Source organism: Bombus vosnesenskii, unplaced genomic scaffold (genome assembly GCF_011952255.1).
Source record: "Bombus vosnesenskii isolate JDL3184/JDL3185 unplaced genomic scaffold, Bvos_JDL3184-5_v1.1 scf7180000013264, whole genome shotgun sequence".
Lineage (NCBI taxonomy): Eukaryota > Metazoa > Arthropoda > Insecta > Hymenoptera > Apidae > Bombus > Bombus vosnesenskii.
In genome coordinates this window covers 6,057,156-6,080,173 of record NW_022882924.1, presented here as the reverse complement: position 1 = coordinate 6,080,173, position 23,018 = coordinate 6,057,156, and the positions used below count along the sequence as shown (strand labels likewise).

At 46.7% G+C, this 23,018-nt stretch overlaps 1 protein-coding gene across 5 annotated transcripts in view; it reads left to right on the top strand.

The window, feature by feature from the left end:
* Positions 1 to 22,371, top strand: part of LOC117237500 (phosphatidylinositol 3-kinase regulatory subunit gamma) — a 29,253-nt gene extending 6,882 nt beyond the window's left edge. For 2 of the 5 annotated variants that reach the window (XM_033501542.1, XM_033501561.1), the window contains 13 exons: positions 8,491 to 8,600; positions 11,303 to 11,437; positions 14,106 to 14,394; positions 14,683 to 14,781; positions 17,939 to 18,124; positions 18,236 to 18,364; positions 18,459 to 18,666; positions 18,748 to 18,981; positions 19,067 to 19,391; positions 19,489 to 19,736; positions 19,810 to 19,986; positions 20,058 to 20,312; positions 20,403 to 22,371. In XM_033501542.1, the coding sequence (XP_033357433.1) occupies positions 8,491 to 8,600; positions 11,303 to 11,437; positions 14,106 to 14,394; positions 14,683 to 14,781; positions 17,939 to 18,124; positions 18,236 to 18,364; positions 18,459 to 18,666; positions 18,748 to 18,981; positions 19,067 to 19,391; positions 19,489 to 19,736; positions 19,810 to 19,986; positions 20,058 to 20,312; positions 20,403 to 20,700 (2,693 nt within the window). In that variant the 3' untranslated portion in view covers positions 20,701 to 22,371. Of the gene's footprint in view, positions 1 to 3,779; positions 8,601 to 11,302; positions 11,438 to 14,105; positions 14,395 to 14,682; positions 14,782 to 17,938; positions 18,125 to 18,235; positions 18,365 to 18,458; positions 18,667 to 18,747; positions 18,982 to 19,066; positions 19,392 to 19,488; positions 19,737 to 19,809; positions 19,987 to 20,057; positions 20,313 to 20,402 lie in introns of those variants that run through there. The other 3 variants (XM_033501527.1, XM_033501552.1, XM_033501533.1) reach the window with 3 other exon arrangements.
* Positions 22,372 to 23,018: the final 647 nt, after the last annotated feature.

Below are 23,018 nucleotides of genomic sequence, written 5' to 3'. Positions count from 1 at the left end.
CGCGCGAGACAGTGGAGAAGACGGAAAGCAAGGCGATAGGAAACGATCACGCGTGCTTATTTTCTCTATAGCAGCAATCGTTGCGTGACCATTCCGATTAGGCTACCGACTGTATTTCGGCGACTGTTATATCTACATGTAACCGTGTACACGTGCACACACACATGGGACCGGGATGCACGCAATGGAGCTGCATTGATTCGCAGATATAGAAGCCCCCAGGCTCAGGGCGGAGGTCATGGGTAATGGAGTGCACCGTCACGTTGCTATGGGAAATTCAGGATTACCGGGGTAAACGATGGAGTCGACACGAGGAGAATAGGACATATTTCGCGAGTTTCCTAGTTTACGGGTGACATGAGTCGCTGATGGTGTTCCCGTTGAATTAAAACGCCGGTATTTATGCGGACCAGACCGTCAATTTCGTCTTGCGAGGTAATCTCGACGTTGCGACGATACGTCTTCTTGCCCGATATGTTCGCTTGGAATTTCGAAGAAAATCCTCGTGAAAATAATTCCGTTTCGAAAATAGAATCGACGATTTATCTTTCGAGCTTCTCGCAAAGATACATACATATGTACATGCCGAGATGATTAAACCGAAGGACGAGTGCACGCGATTCGCGTTCGCGGATCGAGCACGTACGTTTCCTAGCGGTCACTTTCCGTTCGGTGATTATATTCGTTTGTTAATTATTAGCGTCCAAGCACCCGCAATTTTGTCGATTACGTACCGCTGTAACGTAACTCGTCTCATTACCGAGAATCTGCTGCCTACGCTTCCTCCTATTTTCCTATATGTCATTGTTCGCGATTCCTTGAATCGAAACTGAGCAATTAAGGAGGGAAAGACCGAAGTTTCTCTCTCGCTCTCTGTTCTCTCGCTTTGACTTCTGCTTGAACACGTTTTCAACGTTATAATGGAAACGTCGGCGTATCCCGACCGAACGTAGAATGTGCGTATAAGAGGAAAAAAAAAAAAAAAAAAGAGAACAACACGATATCAAGCATGAATCCGTTTATACGAATCAATTTACATGGTTAAGTAATCGATGGAATCGACTTGCCGTTGCTTTGATCGCTGCTTTTCCCCCAGTGTGCAGCTCTCTGTTGGAATTATTTTGCGCGTTAACTCTTTCGATATGCGCGCGTACGACGACGCGCGAGACGACGAAAGTATCAGCCAGTCAAAGAGCGGAATAAAAAACGAGTTACCGGCACTCTCGTATTATACGGGTGCAGCAGAGCGTGTCTTCGTCACGTTGCCGTATTTAAACATTGACGGAAGCAAAAGGGAGCACGCGTTGCATTATACGAATCGACGCGATCGACCGATTTTATAAGCACGCGAAACGGCTCTTTCCATCCCTAGCATCTGCCCATATTAAGCCGCTTTGTTTGTATATACGCGCCCATCTACTTACTTACGTTGCTGGGGAAAAGTTCCAGTACTCGTCGTCGATGAGATTCGACATCGACGATTCTTTATTATTTATCTTTAATAAATATGCTCTTTATCGTATCGATAAATATTTCTTGAGCCGTGCCGAACAGTCGATAGTGCCCCCAGCGAGCCCCCCTGTGTCGGTTCAGTACAATGCCGCGTATTGTTATCGCGATGTCCATTTAAATACTCGCAACGACTCGCGACTAATCGAACTAGAGCGCCGTGAAAAAAGTTCTTCATTTTGTTTATATCGCTCGATACCGCGACCATGCACGGTCGCCAAGATAAGATTTGTATGCAGAAAGTGACGACAAAGTTCTCTTTGTAATCGGGTATCGGCGTGTTCGTGTGCGTGTGCACGCGCTAACGCGTGACGATCCATCGCGCGCAAGCTTACGATGATCCCTTCGACCATCGTTGTCTTCGAACCGATCGATCGACCGATCGATCTACCATCGGTACCTACATTAAGGATGCCGCTTTTGTACGCGATCACGATCTGGGAGGTTGTTCGGGGCGTGTCGTTTAGGCGTTTAGACCACGCGTATAATTCTGTTCTCGGTGCGTTTCCTCCCATCTGGCTAAGCGAGTTTTTGTCGTAGCTTTTATTTCAGCAGCTACGAGACTCGAGCCGCGCATAGTTGAAAGTTATCAAGCAAGGTTCGCGCAATAGAGATATTTAATAACGTGCGTGGAGCGCGCGTGAAAAGCGCGCCGCGCCTCTTTCGACCTGATTTAAAACATACCACCGGCTCGCGCCAAAAGGAAACGCGATTCTTGCCGCAACATCGACAACGTCGGATATCTAAGGATTTCTTCGCTCTCACGATGCACACCTACCAACGTGAAATCGAGAATGCCTCTTAAAACGTTCTCTCGCCTCTCGGTCTAATCCACGCTAGGAAAATCTACTGGAACGGAACGCCATATCGTTCGTCGTTCTCTTGGATGCGCCAGAAATACTTTTTCGGTTTTTAAGATCCATTAACATCGTTGCTCGGCAAATCGCACGTCTATTCCGCTTGACGTATCCGTATCCTATAGAGGATACTAAATACAACGAAAAGAAAAGGAAAAAAAAAAATATTTCGTGCGTTTCCGGGACAAAACGAAAACGTTGAAAATATCGGTAAACCAGAGAAACGATTATGGCCCCGTCGATTGAAATTTAATCCCTCTCCCTTGTAGCTGTACGACGAGAAAGGGTCTATCATTTGGCTTTCCGATGGGGAATCGATCGGTCCTTTTGTGCCTAAAATGCAGGGCGAAGGGTTGGTACGGCGTTGGTACTGTGACCTTGAACAGGATACCCGGAGCAGGGCGCATGCGCGGCCGAATTCGATCATCCCACGTCCGGGGATCCTTGTATCGCACCGCCTCTCCCCGCGTGTCCCCTCTTTTACCATGGAAAGTCGCTTTTCACTTTCACGTCCCTTTCTTCCCTTTCAAGTACACGCGCGGCCCTTTCATGTGACTCGAGTAGCGGGAGGCCCTTGGTGCGCGCGAGAGCACGTGCGTACGCACTTGAGCGTATCGCATGCAGCGCTTTCACGATAAGAGCGAGAGTAAAGACTGATCGTAAAGAATGAAATCTTATTCTAGTATCGTCAGCATTGACATTTACGACGCGGGAAAAGGGGACGGGATTTTCGATTCGTCTCTCCTCCTTGTCTCCGATTCTCGGGCATAGAAGAGAGAAGTTTAGAATCACGTCTCTCCATCCCCCTCTTTTCACCAAAGGATTTTCGCCCATTGAATTTCCGTGGAGGCGAATAAGTTTATCCCGAGGCCCGCGATTCGTTTTATCACCGATTTATTTTTACGCGTTCGAGTCGATGGAATTTTTACCTATTCCGGATCTTTGAGTCATCAAACGGAGGATCTACGTCCGACGCGAACGATCGCCGGGAATTGAACGTTTTGCAAACAAGACACGTGGCTTTCAACGGTACACGATATCGGTCCAGCTCGATTTAGTCACGAACGACAGCGCGAATGGTGTCTCTACTTTTTTTTTTTCAAGCGTCACTTTTATATCAGCTATTTAATCGGGATCTTTATTCCATCGTCTGCCTAGAAACTGCAGATACGCTCGCTCCGAGACTTTATCGCAGCTGGTCCTAGATAAGAATAAGCCCGAGTTGACAGACCGATTGTAATTCGATGATAATTTTTAATTAATCGTTCGAACGTATTCCGAACGTACTCTGCGCCAAGTCGACGATTACTTTATACCGTAAGAGAGAAATAAAAAAGAAAGGAGGGAGCTAAACGAACGAAGATTTAATTTGCGTGGACAATCTCGGTTTTACATTATACAAGTCGTCAAACTTTGTCACCAATCAGACTGTAGAATTTCGATAATGTTCAGCCCACCCGTGTATTAGCTTTAGTCGATAATCCAACGGAAAAATCGTGCGCTCCGTGGAACGGAAGTCTGTTTCCACTCGAAGTGAAATAAGACGAGATCCCGCGAGCGTGAGAAGCGTGTAAGCCGAGAGTAGAGAATGGTCGAGGAATTTCCACGAAGCCTCTTCGATCGCTCGGCAAGCCCGGGGTCCGGTAGTCGTTATGTACATTGGTGGCTCGCATAAAGGCCACGGAAAGAGCCGAAACGAGACGGAAGGGACCGAAGTGTAACGCCGACGGTCGAGCACGAGCAACCCTCGGCAGGCTGCGACTGCTATGGCTATTGACCGAACTTGGCGGACCGGCCGGTCAGCTGTGCGCCGAGCCGCCGGAGATATTTTCTCTGGCAGGAAATCGTCAGCGTAGATGTATGATTCGCGGCCGGTGGCAACGGCAAAGAAAAGCCTGCCGGAGAGAACGGAGTCGTCGAGTGTGTCGGACGAGATCCGTGGAAAAGTTTGACGCTTCGGCAACGATCGGCGAATGTGGAAAGGCAGAAGAAACCCAGAGAGACGATATCGGACAGCTAGACAGAGAGTCCGTGCCAAGTATCGTAGTATGTGACCGGTGATTGGACAAGAAATTCGTGGTGCGACTTAACGCTGTGTGTACTTTGGGAAATCATCAAAGAACACTGACTGATTTCTCGCGACTTTGGCGACCGCGATCGAGTGAAAGCCGAAAACTTGGAAACGTTCTCCTTATGCTTGTGAATGATGGAATAAACTTGCACGGAGTAGGAGGACGTCGGTGTGTCACGAAAAAGAGCAGAAGAAATATAGAGGAGAAAAAGGGGAAGAAGTTGAAGACTTGGCCCGCGGTTGGTAGTCGGCACGTAGACCGGCTGTACTCGGCCAGCAGACGAGTGTGAAACAGAGAAGTGGAAGAGAGCAAGGGAACGAAACGCGAGAGAAAGAAACAATAGTAGCGAGGGTAGAAAAAGAGAGGGCGACGAAAAGAGTGAAGGAACGAACGGTGGTCGGGAAAGAGAAAGAGTATATCGCAGAGGAAAAAGACAGACGTATAGATAGGTGTCGTGCACATACGTGCAGAAAGTGACGTGTGTACCGTCGTCGTGTGTGCAGGTGTGCGCGTGGTGCAGGCTGCCGGTGCAAAAAGTGCAGTGCCCAGTGGACTTTTCCATCTCGTGCGTGCGCTGTTTCTGCGAGTAGGCACGTATATGCCGGTGTTCCGGTGTGGACTGATCGGAGAACGAATAGGACGGTAAGAGAGTTCGATACTATGGTTTTCTTATGCCAGAAGCTCGATTAATGAAAGAAAAGTCTCGTTTCAAGTGCATCGTAGCTTTTCGCAGTATTGTCGAAATTCGGCTGTGTCATTTTGTAGGAATTGGAAAATCGAGAAGCAAGAATCTTTTAGTATCGATTTAAAAAGTCTACTTGAATCGTTTGTCTCGACAGAACGGTCTATCAAGGAGAAAAGGATATACGTGTGGCGAGAAAAGAAACGAGGTAATAAGATCGTCCGTGACGAACTGCTTTACCGACAGACCCGTTGACTCACTGTTGGTAAGGTGGCTCCATAGTGATCTATCGACGAGGAAGAACGCCAGGCAGACCGAGGAGACGCAGCAGTCGCGGATTACTGGTGGTCGTGATAAGGGCAACCGCGGATGTGTTCCGTTTTGTGATCGACGATCTTTGCGCGGATCGTTTGAATCGACGTCTACTGTTTATTACACAAAGAACGAAGAATATGGAAACGTTGTTAATTGGTTTTATCGTACGGTCGATGACCGACTGTGAGAATTAAAAAAGGAAGAGAAGTCGCCAGATTCTCGCGCAACGTTACGTGTGACTTGGTGAACTCATGAGATTAGCTGAGCACGTTTCTACCATGAACGACCGTTCCTCTGTTCGTCCCTCGCCGCAACTCGAGAACTACTTTGTAACTATATCTAACTCGTGTTGAATTAACGCACGCTATCAAGACGGCAGACAGAAGCCGGTTGTTTTACCGCAATTAACGACTACGATCGAAGGTTACGAAGATCCAGAGCACCGACAACGTCCTTTTTCCAACGCGTTCTCTGTCTCTCCATCTCGATCTTGAAAAGGCAGTGATCGATTTCCCACGGGAGACTAAGAGGTTAGAAGAAGTAACACGAAAGGAGCAACAAAGCAACGAATAAACGTTAACGGGCACGTTTGCTTCGGTAGGCAGAAATAATCGGAGATCGAGGCGCGCGCATGTCGTTGGATCCGCGACCGATTCGATCTGAAGCGTGCGCGAGCAGAAAATCTTGTTCGACCGCATTGGTAAAATAATTCGATCTAATTGACGAAGGGAACCGCTTTAAGGTCATCTGGACTTGCTCTCTCGAATAACCCACGAGGATCTCTCTTCTCTCGTCTATACAGGCTCGCGGGACTACGTTGAAAATCGTTCGGTGTCGTTGCTTGACGAAACCGGTTTCGTTCGGCTCGGCGAATCTCGGCGTTTATACAAAGGTCGTGTGTGCGCGCACGAGAGAGAGTGGTAGGAGTGAGATTTATGGAAAACGAATTTACACGAGGTCACACCCACGGCAGCGACTCTCTCTCTCTCTCTCTCTCTCTCTTTGTTTTTTTTTATTTTCTCTTCTTTATCTGTGGTGTCCATCTATTTCCACTTGGAGAGTATATTAATAATAAAGGACGAAGTTGAGGAATGCAGCTCGATTCACGTCATTGGATCACGTCGTTGGATCACGCCGACCGAGAAGAGGTTACCCATTGGAAATTCGACGGACCTTCTCTCCCTCCTTTACGCTCTCTATCTCTTTTCATGCTAATAACGAGTGGAATCTTTCCTTCTCAAAGATATCGACGTGTTCGACGATAAGCTAACCATCGAATACGAAACGACACGTTTCTCCGCAGCTGATTGGCAATTAACATTGCGGCGATTGGACGGAGCCGGTTTTCAGCGACGACTAGAAGAAGCCCTTCGAATAGAACACAGAGAAAATCGAGGATCGCGCGTTATCGTTTGGCCGTGAGAAAAAAGAACGGACATACCGGCGAATCGACGAATCACGACCTACTCTACTACTACGTCTGTCTCGGACGAATATCCGATCGCTGAATTGCTCTCTGCCGCGTCTCGGAAATAGAAAACGAAAGAAAAGAAGAAAGTGTGCAGCGAAGCTGGATCACGGCTGCGTTGGTGGCGGCGACATGCGAATGACCTTGAAACGCGACTCGACCGAAGCGATCACGTTTTTAACACGCGAGAATCTGACAACGACGACGAGAACGTACCGTCCCGGAGGGCAGTGGAGACAGGCGAGTAAGTAAAGTAAGTAGTTTGTGTGTGTTCCGTGAGACGGAACCGAAAGGCGGAACCTCGAGAGGAAACCTCGCCAGAGGCAGACGAGGCGAACGCGAAGGCGACGATGACGGGCGACTCGCGTCGATCGAGGGAGGCTCAGGACTCGCCGGAAAGTAACAACACGAAATCGACAGCCTCAGTGGAACCGTTTAATAAAACCTAGTCGTGGCTGGAGCTTTGATGATCGTGATAGGCCTCAGCGATGAAGCGGGCGTCGAGTGCATCCGCCGCAGCTGCTGCGACCGCTGCTGCCTCGCAGGTGCAGCCTGCGGTCAGCTTACACGGCAGGATACACGATCTCTTTAGCCCGATAACGACGGCGAGCTACGCGGACAAGGAGGAATACGAGAAGCTCGCCGAAACCAAGTTCAGGACCGACACGACCAAAGTATTGCCCAAGGGAAACCCGAACGATGACACTAAAGCTAAATCCACGGCCATGTCGCGGCTCTTAGCCGTCGATTCTGACAATTACATGCTTCGCAAAGGCGCCACCTCGGCGAACGCCGCCGTCGCCTCGACGTCCGCCGTCTCCGCGACGATCGTGCCGCCAACCTCGGTACCGAACGCCTCCACCTCGATCGCCCCTAATCTGCAACTTCATCCCAGACAGATACAACCGCCACGTAATTTTCACGCCAACCTTCTCGCCATTAACAGCAACGGAGCCTACGGTGATCTTCAAAGTACCATTACGATCAGCGCAGCGACGAGTCCCGCCAACTCCACCAAATCTCTGCCCACCAACGAGCCATCGTCACCCCCAGAACCAGTCAGACCTAAAGGAAGTGCCGCGTTGTCCTTGCTCAAACGATACTCCGCTAACCAGCAACAAACCCACTCTGTCAATAATACCACTTCCTCCTCTTGTTCCGCAAATTTCACGAACGTTCCCGTAATCCGAAAACAACAAGTTTTGAAGTCATCGTTGACCGCCTTTGTGGACGAGTTTCGATCCGATCCAACGTTGAAAAGCACGTCGAAGGAATTGCCGGAAAGTTCAGAGGAATTCGCGCGTCTCTGGCCGAGCGGGCTGTTTCCTTGCGCGAGAGCAGCGTCGTTCCATCAATATCTGTGTTCGTGCGAGAATCTCCTGCGGCAACAAAACGGCGAAACGTCGATGAACGGTGTCGCGTACGATCTAGTGACAGAGAATGGCGTCTATTCGAATTCAATCGGTCACGAGGGCTTGGGCGGTGATAGCGGGCAGCGTGCCCTTGACAAGGGCACTGGAGCCGGCCGTGAGCCGGCTGCTATGCGTAATCTATGCTGTTGCATGTGCGGTTCTCTATGTCCTCCAGAGTGCCATGCGTGCTTCCACGTGGTCTGCTCGGAGCACAGCGGGCAGCACCTCTGCCAATGGAGTAGCAAGGGTCACGCGCTACCGGGCCAGGTTCTCGACAAGGACAAGGTCAGTACAATCTTTTGTTTTCCCGCTTCAACTACATTTCTTTTTTACACTTTTTATCTCTTTGCTCTTTCTGTTCCTTTTGTTGCCAACACGCGACGAACGTCGCTGATAAATCACCGGTCGGAGTAAAGTTGCTCTTATCCGTGAACAAACATCACGCTACACGTACGAACGTTTTTTTTTTTTTTTTGCACGGATGTCTATCGTTTGAAAAAGAAAGTTAAGAAGCAAAGGATGTCGTTCGTTTTCGCGCTCAGAGATCGCCGACGTGATTCATTTGGAATTTGAAATTGTTTGCAAACGAATTTAATTACTCGAAAGCTACACGCTTTCGTTAAATGGCTTTTCGTCTTCTCGTCGGCAACCAATTCTGTTTACAGTCGAAGTTCGGGTATACGATGGCGACGACGATTTTCTATCCGGTTCTCGTCGCGAGCAAGGTCACGTCCGTGATTTAATCGTTCTGTATTCTACTTAAAATAGTGTCGGTTCGGTGTATTTAAGCGACGATGTGTTGTTTCGAGAGAACGGAGGAATGCTTTTGTTCGTGGCTCGCGGTGCACGGTAGCTGAAACGCGCTGGTTTACAAGGAAAATTGTTTATCGTGCTGCTGTTACTCGGAGGTGAACCAACTGGTTCCACGTTTGAATTTATCTCCGTAACTCTGTTTAATTTGCATAAATCGCAGACACATAATCGCCACCGTTTCCGAGCATTCGAGGTCTGCTTTGAACACGCGCTTTCCCCTTTACTCGTCTCCTGTCTGTTCAGAACATGACTTTGTACACAAACACTAGCCGGGTTTCGTTATCAGAGCGAAACCTTCTCGAGATTCGATGGCGTAACGACCTAAATCGTAACGCTGCTGCTGTCTCTGCATAAAACTTCGAAAAAAGAATCAGATCGCTCGGTGCTCCCGCGTGAGACCTCTTCATTTTTTTTTTTATCGTTGATCTTCGTCGTCACTGAGTTTATCTATAACTTTCCACGTGCAGAGGTTCCAGACGACGCGACGGCGAACGATTAGGCTAACGATCTAATCTACACTGTTAATTACAGAGTAATACACGCTTTCCGGCAATTTCTCTGTTTACGAATCCAGGTAAACACTCGAGTAGCAACGCGTTCGAATCTACACGCACACCACCCAACAACACGATATTTTGGCATGGTAATTTCCGACCTGGCGCCAAAGCCAAAGAAAAGACGCGTTCGTTCACTTAATCGTGCACACGTAGCTCTTGTTTCGTCCAACACTCAGTCTATGTTCTTTTAACTACATTTTCGGATTTACGCAATTTCCCCCGAGCGATACGGAACGAGCTCCATTTACGGCGCGGTTTTTTCACCGTTTATCGTTTACATTCGATTATATCGCGCAGCTCCAGACAACGTAGTAGTAATTTAAAGATGAAAATCGTTCGCGTAACGATCGAAGCGTATTCACCGCGTGAATATTCGCAGGAGATAAATGGGCTCGCGACTGTTCTTCAGTGGGTGATACGCTCTGTTATCTCGTTCGTGTCGTTACGACCGTAGACTTAAGGTTACGAGAGAAGGTTACGTTTTCTTTTCCCCTTAGTTTTTACGCTTTCGTTTTATCGGAGCATTCTCGATATTGGCGCTCGCGCTCGTCCCTCGTCCTCTTTCTGTTGCGCCAGTCCTATCTAATCTGAGTTTCTGGTCGCGTGGTAGACGCGCTCGCAGCCACGCTCGCCTCCGCCAACAGCATCCTCACGATTGTGCTCACCGATCCCAGGGATAAACGATATATCTTCTGTAGTGTTTTTCATTGAAATTGTAATTCGGCTTTTGTGCAAGCGGTATACTTACGTCGATGTTTGGTCGCAACTATAGAAAGGACGACGAAAAACGAGCAGCTGGGTAAGCGTCTTCTGTCGCCGTGTCTGATCATAGAGCGGACGAATCTACTTACTCGCTTTCTCGGTGCTTTCTCGTACGGTAAACGGTACACGACGAATAAAAGAATTCGTATTAACCCTCTGTAACGCCATAGCTACACCTTTTTTAAAATTTTAAATAGATCGATCCTGTTTTTCGAAAATTTTTTAATTTTAGTATCGCAGTGTTTATGTAACTCTTTGGAAATCAAATATTCAACTCGATTTGCGTATTATTTTATTATTATACCATCGCATTGGCGCTAAATCACTCGTAAGATAACTATCACTCCTGAAGAGAAGAATTGTAACGGATTGTAACTTCTTTCTCCGAATGAAATTCTTCTTACCGAAACGGAATTCCAGTTATGGAGGGTTAACCTTTATTTTTGGCACGGGCTAAAAGTAATTTCGCAACTTTCTCAAATATTTTTACCAACGATTTTTAATATCGATGACTAGTGGAATAATAATGATCGGAATTTTTCTGCAAGATATTATCTGTTCTATTTGCACAAGAATTCTTGACCGAGAAAATATTTTTAAATGGGAAAACGCGTCATCGAGATTTATCGGCGCGGAATTCGCGGTGAACGATTACCGGAACCTTACGTAATAATTCCATTCGTGAGAAAGATGATTAATTGTATCTGTGAATATTCGTCGTGGCCCATGCGCGTGTGAATTTTACTTGTGTAAAAGTTTTCCTCCTGAGTTTTGCACCTGAATTGGGGCTTCTCTCGAGTTCCTGGTACATATCTGAAAAGAACCGTTTGACCGGTATCACGCTTCTTCCAACAGCCCGTAAGCGAGTGGACGTCCCTAAACGTCGTCGAATGGATGGCTGCTCTAAATCTCTACCGCTATGCGGATGTTTTCAAGTCTAAGGACGTCAAGGGGAGCGATCTTCCTTTTCTGGACCGGGATAAGCTGATGGTAAGTGGATTTTTAAGCTTCATCTTTTTCACTCCTTTAAAATCTTTTTCTACGCTTACTCTTTCTCTTCTATTTAATCATTTATTTTTCGTAACAGTTGAAACATTCGGTCGTTCGTCGTTGCTAGCTGGATCGGGAATATCTCAGATCGTTTAAAACCGATAGAGTTTCTCGTTGAGAAGCGAAGGTAAAGGGAGTTGTCGGCCGCGAATTTTTGCCTGGTTTTGCTTGTTTCAAGTCAGAGAACCGTGTCGGGAACGGAATCAACCACGGTGGGAGATCGAAAATTCTTTGGCTAGTACTCAAAGGCGATGACCTCGACTCAAGAGTATCTGGACGACGTTTTCCTTGGCCCGTTGACCCTGTAATTGCCCTGTAGCGTCTGCTCTACAGCACAGTCGACTCTTTATAGTGTCGTCCTCCCTTCCTCCAGTTTATTTTTTCTTTTCCTATCTTTCTTTCTTTTCTTTTCTTTCTTTTTTTTTTTTTTATCGATTATCGAGAGTACTCGAATGCTTTCTCGTTATCTTCCAGCGCATGACTTCGCGAAGCGTTACCTTTCTGCATTTCTGCACGAAACGAAGTTCTTCGAGTTTCTCGACGAGTAAACAAATTAAACGATTGTCCTTTTTTATATTCAACCATAAAATGTCGCAACCTGTTCTACGCCCGTTCAAGAATCCTCTTAGGTGGAATCGGTCGGAGCCCCGGCAAGGATCTTTCGCAAATTTAGTCACGACGCGTCTCGATGGTCGTGTCCGGGCGAAAAGAATAAAAATACTCGTCTGGCCAAGGTTTCTCCGGGTGTAAATCGCATATTACCATGCTAATCGACTCGTAAATCGTCTGGAAGTGTCCTTTCGGCGCGAGAAATCGTCCGATTCCCATTCGCTTCGTCCTTCGTGTCGATATTCGAGCCTCGACCGAAGGAAAACGCATTTCGATGCCACCTCGGGTACCTTAGATCAATTTTAAATCGATTCGTTCGCCCGATACGTTGCATCGATGCTCTCTATCCTTCTCCTAATTGCTAAATTCATCCGGCAAAGTAGATCCTTCCTCTTCGTCGAGAACGTTTCGTATCGGTATCGTCGTCTCCAAGACACGGCTCGATATATTGAAAATATATTAAGGTCGTACTATCTTGGTAGCAACAGCGACACCCGCATCTTCCTTTATCGACGATGGAGCGTAACGATTTAACGACCACCTCGTGTAATATGCCGTGTATCTTCCGGCGGCAGTGCTGAATAAATTCGGAGGATTGATGCGTCCCGTATAATTAACACTCGACGCCGGGTGTCAGCTTGATAAATTACGCGTTGCTCTGTGCCCCTTATCTCGTTGACTGATTCGAGCAAAAATCCTACGCTCTCGATGCTCGTTTTTTGCCCCAGTCACGAGAGAGGCAAATTATTTTTCGTCTTCGTTCGTCGTCGGTTCTTTCATCGTCTGTAGACTCACAGAGATAATCTGGCACGCTGGCTGGACGCGAAACAATATAATTACGCGTCAGATTTGACGGTTGCACGAACTTGTGGACCTCGTAATCACGCGTTCCGTGTATAACACGCGTGCACATCGGTCGTTCTACGCTTCGGCTGCGCGTGCGGTGCTAAGAATAACGTTTGGCCCAGTACAACTCGTGGCGCCGGAGGAACACGTTCTTGCCGGCACATTTTAAAATAGCCCGCGCGAGCGTGCCCCCGAATACCATAATTTGGAAAAAATATTTGCCAGTCACCCGTTGCCGGAAATGGCGATCCGTGTCCTGCCTCGCAGCGAGTAGAATCGCGTCTTATAATTTTTACGACGCTTTTGCGACAACCTTTGGTTCGTAATGGAAATTACGTAACTTGCCTAATTTACACTGGAGCAACACGCTGTTATCGAACAAGGATATCTCTGTATGTTTGAGTTTCCTCGCGCGTGAAAATATTCGATTCGCCAGAGGGGCATGGCTAAGCGTAAAAATCGGCCAGGTGAAAGATGACGTGCGATTATCCTATTCGCTAACTTTTATCCCCGCGGTACATTGTATGTAGGATCGTGCACAGAGCCGTGTATCGCGAGGCACATGTGTACCTGACACCTGTTGGCTCAGGAAACAACTGCACCTGGAAAACGAGATGTCAGTCGCGAAAGACGTTACGACACGTATAAATTACGATCGCCTCGTCGTGTTCACCCTTTTACGAGGTCGTCCCCCGTAACGTTCGCTCTTGTTCGTTACGTCATCGAGACGCCCGTTCGACGGCGTTGCGAGGACCGCTTCCTTGATGCGTGAAAAATCGCAAATCGTTTCGGAGGTCACGTTCGTCGTTCTCGAAAACGGCTCGTTTTCTGGCTTGAAAAACACGCGAGAAGAGAAGGTGTGACAAGGGGGGTAGTAAAAGATTCTTCGAATCTCAGTCCTCTCGCGAGGGAACTTTTGAACACACTTTTATGCCAGCTATATGTCTGTCGCTACGAGCGTGTCAGTTCGTAACTGTACTTCGCCGTTAGGAAATGCCTTTTTTGCGCGACATACAGCCCCCTTAAAATTGAAAATATCGGCGGATGATGCGTTTACGAGAGGAGACGTAACGCGAAAGTGAACGTCGTCCGTGATCCGGTAGTTTCAGTTAGCGTCGAACATCTCGTTACAATGCTTGGATGTTGTTCGCAGAATATGGGCATCAAGGATGACTTCCACCAGAAGACCATTTTAGCCTGCATCGAGGAGCTCTGTCATGCTACGTCTGCAAGCGCCACGTTGTCAGAGGCGGCCGTCACGGCTACGCCGAACTCGTCCTCCGGTACCGTGGTCAACGAGGCGATCACCGGTGGTAGCGGCACCGTAGCCACCGGCAATTCGCCGCACACCCTCATGCCTCAGAGCTTTAGCGTGTTGGAGAAGTGCGATAAGTGCCATAAATACCTGAGGGGCCTGCTGCACCAAGGCTTTCTCTGTCTAGGTACGTGTGAAGCATCGATACATCGATGGCCTGATAATCTATATCGAGATAGCGTTTCTTAAACCTTTCCTTTTTTTCCTCTCGCCTTTTTTGCTTCACCGCGATTGCGCTTAGTTGGAGCTGTCGCGTATCGTGGGATGGTCGACGAATCAGTATCTATCGACGTTTCGAGACAACGAGGCGCTGCGCTGACACGAAGATTTGTCCATTAAAGTTTTGGAATTTAATCGTGTTTTCCATCGTCTGACCTACTTGTATCGTAATCGTGTTATTTTTCTTATGCGATAGATTGCGGCCTGGTAGCTCACAGGACTTGTACAGCAACGGGTTTACCCTCCAACTGCATACCAGTCGACTCGGAAAACCGTAGCCATAGATTTACTCCAGGTAAGTGGCGTGTACAGAGAGCGTGATCGCGCGTACGTTGTGTACAACGCACGCACACGCGTGTGCCAGCTTCCAGTTTCGTAATGTGACATTGGTACGGCTTGGTCGTAACACGCCCATTACTTCTTCGTTACGTTAATGGACGGAACACGGAAACAATTTAAAAATTCAGATGTCTTTTAGTTGACTATCCCGGATTGCATCAGAAACGTGTTCGCTGACGCTGGAACTGCTTTGCAATCGCGCGCCGGAGTCGATTATGAAGTTTGTAGCAAGGACATACGATGTGGCGCATTACTTGTCGTTCTAATATCTGAATAACTAAATATTCATGCGTCTTTCGATTGAAATCGCTGGTGACCAGGTTATGGGAGGGGAGAAAATGTTATTTCATCGGTCGCGCTCTTTCCTCTTTGCTCTTTTCTTTTCCTCGAATTTGACCGCGCGAAAGAGAGAAAGAGAGAGAGAGAGAGAGAGAGAGCATCATCGTCGCTTTCATACCGAGTTCGACGCCTACGGACGATGAAAGTTGACGGACACGTGGTTCGTCTACGCGCGTTTACGCATTCGCGAGAAGGTAGACGGTTTTCCGAGAAATTCCGTGGCTACTCTCGGAATCGTCATCGAGCACGAGCGGACGGCCACATGATAGATAAAACCGAGCGAGCGGCATGACTGGGTACGGGTACGTATCGGTATCGTCCTCCGAACTTCACGCGCACTCTTGGGCTTGTAAATGCGTGTCGGTTGTTCGACCAAGAAGGAGTGGTAGTGGTAGTTTCATTAAGTTGTCGGTCGCGTCGCGCGTTGTCCACGCGATGCGCAACTACTATATATGGAGAGTGGCAGGGAATCGCGAACGGCGCCAATGGTCAGAGCCGCGGGACGAAGTCTCCGCGTGGTCGCATTATTTATGAAATTCGCACGCGCAAAGTGCGATATATGAACGCAGTTGTTTCGTTAGAAACTGGTCGTGCTTGCAAGAGTTCGAGCGCCGAGAGAAAGAGAGAGAGAGAGAGAGACAGACAGACAGAGACAGAAAGAGACAGAGAGGTTGCACGGCGTTTTACCGAAGGAGGAACGTGGAAGAATCGCGAGCGGCCGGGCCTGACAATAAAAGCATTTCCACGTACTGCTCGTAAAATTGGAACGTCCTCGTTTCGAATTCTATGGCGCCGGTCGCGCGTTCCCTGGTATGCTCGCTGATACGCTCGCCGTTCGCCGATATTGCAGCTTTCCTTCGGGGACCCCGTGACCAGTCAACCGATTGTCCAGGCCCGGTCGAACAACCGTGACGAATATCGAATTTCCGTATTGACCTCCATCCAACGACGTGCCACCTTCGATTCGTACCTTATATACAGCGAATATCGTCGCATGCCTTTTAATTCCAACTTTTCTCTCGCGTCTCTCTCGCCTCGAGTCTGCAGAGAGAAAGATAGGCTACTCGTGAAGAAACAAAATGTCGCTAACGCGGTCGTAAAAATAAATTTGTTTCTCCTTCCCCTCCTACCTCTCCTGTGTGAAATTCTCTCGGTCTTCTCCTCCTTCTCTGTCTCATCCTCCTTCACCTTCTTTTCCTCCCTCTCCCCCCTCCACTATCTCTCCCACTCCTCCCCCCCTCTCTCTCTCTCCCTCCCTACCACCCCCTCTCCTCTCTGGCGTTTCGTCTCTCTTTCTCTATTTCTTGGTCTCCTTCTTATAATGCATGCGTACACGCCTTTGATTGTACAAGTGGTGTATGCGGTATCGACGATAAGTCGCTTCGAGTCGCGCGGCTCGTTCGAAAATACGACCGCGGCCGAGCTTTGAGTCGCATTCTCGCGCAGATAAGGAATCAGAATATAACCATCGAATAGAATAGAGATCTGGTCGATCGCGTATCGAGACTGGAAAGGCTAGGGCACACCGAAATGGCGATCGAAGGACGCGTAGAATCTGGTACCTGGCTATTAGCCTTTTCGACCACGCAGAAAATACTTGGTGGAATGTTTCGGCGAAGCAACAACGAGATTACGTAATTCCAGAAACGTACACGCATACGCTCCCCTTTGACCCGATTATTTTCACCCGATCGTACCGAATGGAAGAAAAAGCGAGAATCGGAGTCACCGCTTCCTTGAAACGCGCGTTCCCTCGCCATGAGCTCTGCCCGGCTTCTTTACGATTTTACGTGTCTCTCGTCTCTGGTCGTCTGGAATGCGTCTGTGAGATGTCAGGAATTTTTTCTTACCAGCATGTCCATAAAAACGGACGAATCTCTTGCAGATGTCGGCAAACTCGCGGCTCCCTCGCGAAGCAAACGCTCTTTCTCCTCCCTCGCCGGCATTTCCAACTTCGTTGCGAGCGTTCCCCGCCACGAATAATAATTTATACGACCAATTAATTTAGCTCCGCGATTATTTCCCCTGTAGCGGGTGGGTTAACGACTCGGACAGTGTATCTCTTCCACGTGCACCTGTTTCCATTTTTTTCGTTTCGTTCCTCTTCTCTTTGACACGCGCGTTACTCCGATTCGCATCGCTTTCGAGTCCCGCGAAATCCTTCCGGCATCGTTCTCATTCTCCTCCTCGTATTCGTCCATGTTCTCGTTCTCGTTCTCGTTCTCGTTCTCGTTGTCCGCATCATTGTCCACATCATTGCCCACGTCGACGTCGTTCATTTCCAGAACTATCGCCGGATAGAGACGATCGTGTGCGATACTCGTATCGTTTACAGTCAAGGAGGTCACGCGACCGTTTAGCTAACGCACAAACCAGAGATATCGCGTATGTATCGAACAAATGAAAGTTTTATTATCGGCCGCTGGTTGAAAAATTCTCACGCGCGCATACAGAGGCTCGCGCGGAGGAAGCGACCAAGTTTCTTAGACTTAGAGGCCGCGGTAATAAATAGAACAGTGAAAGGTAGAGCTTCGTGGTTCTTTTTTTTTTCCTCTTTCTCTTTTTTCCTTTTTCATTTGAACGTCGCCAGGGTACGATTTGATGCTGCTAGATCGTATGAGCGTACAATTTTTTAAATACCCTGTTGCTATGCCCGGCTGTTCGGTAAAGGACGAACTCGAGACGTTGAAAAGTAACCTTTTTTGTTCTCGTTACTCGAAACGGTATCGATTCTTATTCAACACGGTCTGCAACTAGCAATTTATCGTTTACAGTATTCGGTCTTGGCCTGTGTTCGCAATTCGACATCTCCTCGCGCTCGGCTCCGCTGTTGGTGGAACGATGCACTAGTGTCTTGGAGGAGAAGGCATTCGAGGACAGCACGCTGGATCTGTACAAAGTCTACCACAGTAGTCCTCCCAACGAGCAAACTTTGGAACTGCGGCAAAAATTAAACGAAGGTAAATTCTGTTTATTTCCAGCTGCCACGGCGGGGATTATGTTGATTCTGAGATGATCGCGTGTTAATATCGTTGATGTTCGGGTAGTCACGTTCGTCATTGACTTTTCAGATGTGTGTAACGCTGATCTAAGTTCGTATAGTGCTCAATGCGTAGCGAGCGTATTGAAGAAATTTCTACGAGAGTTGCCAGATCCTGTGATTCCTGTACAGTTTTACGACAGATTTATAGAAGCATCCAGTGAGTATCGTAAGCGGGCATCAAAGTAATAACGCTTTATTTAAATCATGGATCGTGCAGATCACGTCTGTCTAATTCTTCTTTTATTATACAGATACGAAAAACGACGAGCAGTGTGCAGCACGCCTGGGACAGCTCGTTTCAGAACTTCCAGATCATCACCGTAGTACTTTGTTTCACTTGATGGCTCATTTCTGTCGTATCTGTCAATTACAACACGGAAGGGGTTACACGGAACCTCCCACAATCCTTATACAAGTGCTGTGTCATATTTTTGTTAGACCTCCTTGGGAACGGATCGTGTAAGCGCGCTTAAGATTGACGTAATCGCTTTGACATATTCTCTGGTCAAATTCATTAATAACCGGTCGTTCGTTTTGCAGACAAATAGTACATAATATCGAGGCGCATATACGAATAGTAGAAGTGTTGTTGTTGCATGGTGATTGGAACGAGAGACTGCCTCAATTTGCGAGCCCACCGCAATTACCACCGCGAAAAGTTTCGAGGCCGCAGTTTCCAGTTTTAGATCCGTTCTCCGTTCTCGACGAGGATAATTCGATGGACCGAACGGTGTCAGTCTCGGAAAGCAAGGAGTCTCAGCAGCAACCCCACAGGTAAACGACCGTTTATTTTTACGCACCCTATACAATCGTTGTATTTCTGGTTACTATAGTTCGCTGTATGTTTTGTTTCGAGAAGGCCACGCACGCTTCAGGAGGCTGAATGGTATTGGGGAGATATCACGAGGGACGAAGTGAACGAGAAGATGATTGATTCGCCGGATGGCACTTTCCTAGTACGCGATGCGTCTTCGAAGGGTGGGGAATACACACTGACGTTGCGTAAAGGTGGGACCAACAAGCTTATCAAGATTTGTCAACGGAACGGAAAATATGGCTTCTCGGAGCCGTATAACTTTCATTCGGTTATCGAGCTGGTGGATCATTACAGGAATTGTTCTTTGACGCAGTATAATTCCACGCTGGACATTAAACTGTTGTACCCTATATCCCGGTTTCAACAGGTAATTTTTGCAGAAATTTCATTGTGTTTGATCTTGACAGTTTTAGCATAAATTTAGTTTGTAATACGAATTACACGGAGCCTTTTGTTTCGATTAGGACGATGAAATTGCAAGTACAACGGACATGGCGAACGTTGCACAGAAATATGTAGAACTTGATAAAGAGATAACCGACGCGTTGAAAGAATATAGAGAACTTTCGGAATTGTACAATAGAACGTCTTTCGAGGTCCAGTTGAAACGGCAAGCGTTAGAAGCTTTTTCGGAGGCTATCAAAATGTTCGAGGATCAAATGAAATTGCAAGAGAAATTTCAGAAAGAAGCTCAACCGCATGAAATATCAACGTGAGTTTTTGTTAATAGTTACGTTCCCATGCACCTCCGGTCGTGTATGCAAATTTGCCGACTATGTTTATAGATTAACTGATAATGCCGAGTTGTTAAAACGAAGACTGAAATCCTTAGAAGATAGCAGGGAGCTGTTGGACTGCGGTTTGAAGGAACAGATCGCCTACAATAGAACTCTGGAAAGAGAAATGCACAAATTGAAACCCGAGCTATTGCAACTCGTACGTCAAAGGGATAAACATCTGATGTACGTATACTGATCTTTTGACTGTTACGTGTCCATTTACGGTTTAATATTGTTTTATTATCGTGTTATAGATGGTTGAAAAAGAACGGTATGAAACAGAATAAAATAAGCCAACTCGTGCTAAATCATTCGTTGTCGAATCCTTTGTTGGGTGACTTGGCGTACGGAGATCTTCAAGAAGTGGATCTTGAAGTCCATTCCGACGAAACGACTTGGCTATATCTCGAATGTTCTCGGTCCGACGCCGATCGGATACTCGCTGAGAGGCCAGATGGTACTTTCCTTATTCGAACATCAAGAACAGGACAATACGCACTTTCCATCATGTATGTATATTAATCGTTTCTTTTTTTGAATTTCTTTTTATCAACGTTGACGACATAGACAGATTGCAATCGATTTTTTATTCGTTACAGGTGTAACGGTACAGTGAATCATTGCATAATATATGGTACCGAACGTGGTTTTGGATTCGCTGAACCGTACAACATCCACAAGAGCTTGAAACATTTGGTGCTACATTACGCACAGAATTCCCTGGAGGAACACAATGAGAGTCTTAACACGACTCTGGCTTATCCAGCTTTTGCCTCACCCGCTGCATTGTCGCAGTTGCAGGCTCAACAAATGCAGTTACAGATGAAAATGCACACGCAAAACCAATTACAGCTAACACGTCCCCTCGAAAATCAACATTACATGACGCACACGTAATGCTGGTGTGTCGATCAATAGAATTACAGAATTAATTAGGATGTACGTGTGCATGAATGTTTCCGAGATTAGCGCCGAGGTGTGATTTAGAAATTGGAAATTAACGAGGTGATGACAAATGGTATTTCGAGGAGGGCCCTGTGAAATTTCTATTCGTTTTAATCGGTACGGTGGTATTATCTAGGGAAAAACAAGACGCGATAATTGATCGTTCCATTTTTATAGGTCGGAGGTAAACGCTTCCTTAAACAAAGTACAGTGGTATCCATAACGAAGGGAGAAACATTGGTAGCGGTAGCAACTCTCAGAAGCTATAGTTTATAATGTAATTATATACGTATGTTACCGTGGCGCAGCAAATAATTGTTTCGGTCTACAGGACCGCACTGCATAGATTTTACTATTCTCTCGGGGTTTGCAGACCTTTTTGATAGATCTTATGGATGATCGACTGAAAAAATTTACTTGAGCAAGTTTGCGAGACCCTGAGTACTGAGAAATAATCTTTTGTTGTCAGTTTGTATCTTCGATATAGGGAGAACCGTTTGGGTGTTGGAACGTGATACGTTGCATTTTTCAAGATGCACTTATTCGATCGAATACGTCAGAGTAACAGAGGCATATATCTAGTCTTACAGGCAATTTGATGGAAGAAACAAATACGATAGAGCAGAACGAAACATAAGTCTGACCACGCTCAAACTACTCGCAGTTTCGATTGGTAATCAGGGTAGTTGCATTTCGTAAAAATTTGATACTAATCTAAGGTTGATGAACGCATCCGTTCTTCTCGGGGCTAACGAATAAACACAACACATTTCGTAGACCGCTGTACTTCTGACTTCTTCGATAATTTTTTGTGAATATTTCCCAGACCTCCGTTTGTGTAACGCGCGGTACGCGATACGCGCGGGCATCGTTTATCGTGAATATGATTCACAAAGTATAAGATCTACAACAGTGATATTAGAATATATAATTAGAACGCGTCGCATAGAACATATAACTGAGCCTTTTGGATGCTTACGGAATGTTTTTGGTAGTGATATACTAAAGTAGCATCAATCACGGTTGAACAACTGGACGACGAGGCTGGTTTTCGGATATTTCGATCCACGCTACTTCCGATCGATTTTCCATTTGAAACGTGCCCGCCCGCGTTGCTTACGAACTTCATTACAACGAAAAGGAAAAAAGAAAAAAAAAAAAAAACAAAAACAAAGTTTTTCACGGATGCGCGGGAACTTTTTTATATATATATGTTAGATTTCAAGTGCTGTGCCAGATCTGTATAGGCTACTACGCGTGTCGAAACACGTGTGTGTGCTAAGGGAGAGAGTGAGTGAGAGAGAAAGAGAGAGAGAGAGAGAGAGCGAGTGGGAGAGAGAGAAAGGGAAATCGTTTTTCGAAAAGTTAAACATATTGTCTGTGATTTCGGATTGCCGAGAAAGGATATATATATATGTATATGTATATACATATATATGTATGCATATATATTATACCGTGTCTATAATTTTCCAATTGATTTTTGCAATTCGCTTTTCTTCTCTATCACTACTTGTTTTTTCCCTTTAAGGTTTACGAAGCGTGTGATCGTTGGTTTAATACGCGCGTCGACTTCGACGAATATAGGTAGAATTATATTGCGACGGAATGTGCAGAAGCTAATGGTGATTTTATTAATTGTAACTTTTTCTTACGTTCGGTACTTCCTTTCTGTGCGTCGTGTCGAGAGTCTTACGAGTCTCGTCGCGCTCTTTTCTCTATTCGACTCGGTGTATTGCAGTCCCTGAAACGTCACGAGACGTCGTTTTCATTTGATTTTATCCGTATTCCCATTGCACCGAATACCGGTAAAATCTATGCACGCAGAACGCGATGTTCTCGTAAACGTGGAACAGGGTCGATCTCTTTCTCGCTCTTAAATGTCAAAGCTCATTGTGCTCTTTGAATGATCTCAAAAGGTAACGGTAGTCTCGTTGGTTGGCACGGCAACGAGAAGAATCACGGTTGAACCGGTCGCGATTGAATCGATACTCGAGAAATTTTACGTATTACATTGCGGTCCGTAATCGTAAAAGTGTATCGAGGGCGATCCACGCGAACAATGGTTTCACGACTTGTAGCGGTCACTTGAGTCGAAAACGACGATTCTTCCCGTTCTCGTTTCTTCCCGCGTGATTCTCGCTACCGCATAGTCAAAAGAAAACTGAACCGATATAATATAATGGATCGATGGACGAGCGAGAAACGATCTCGAGCTTGAAAGAGTTGAAAGCAGCGACGAGCTTCAATTTTTTGTTCTTCTCTTTTCT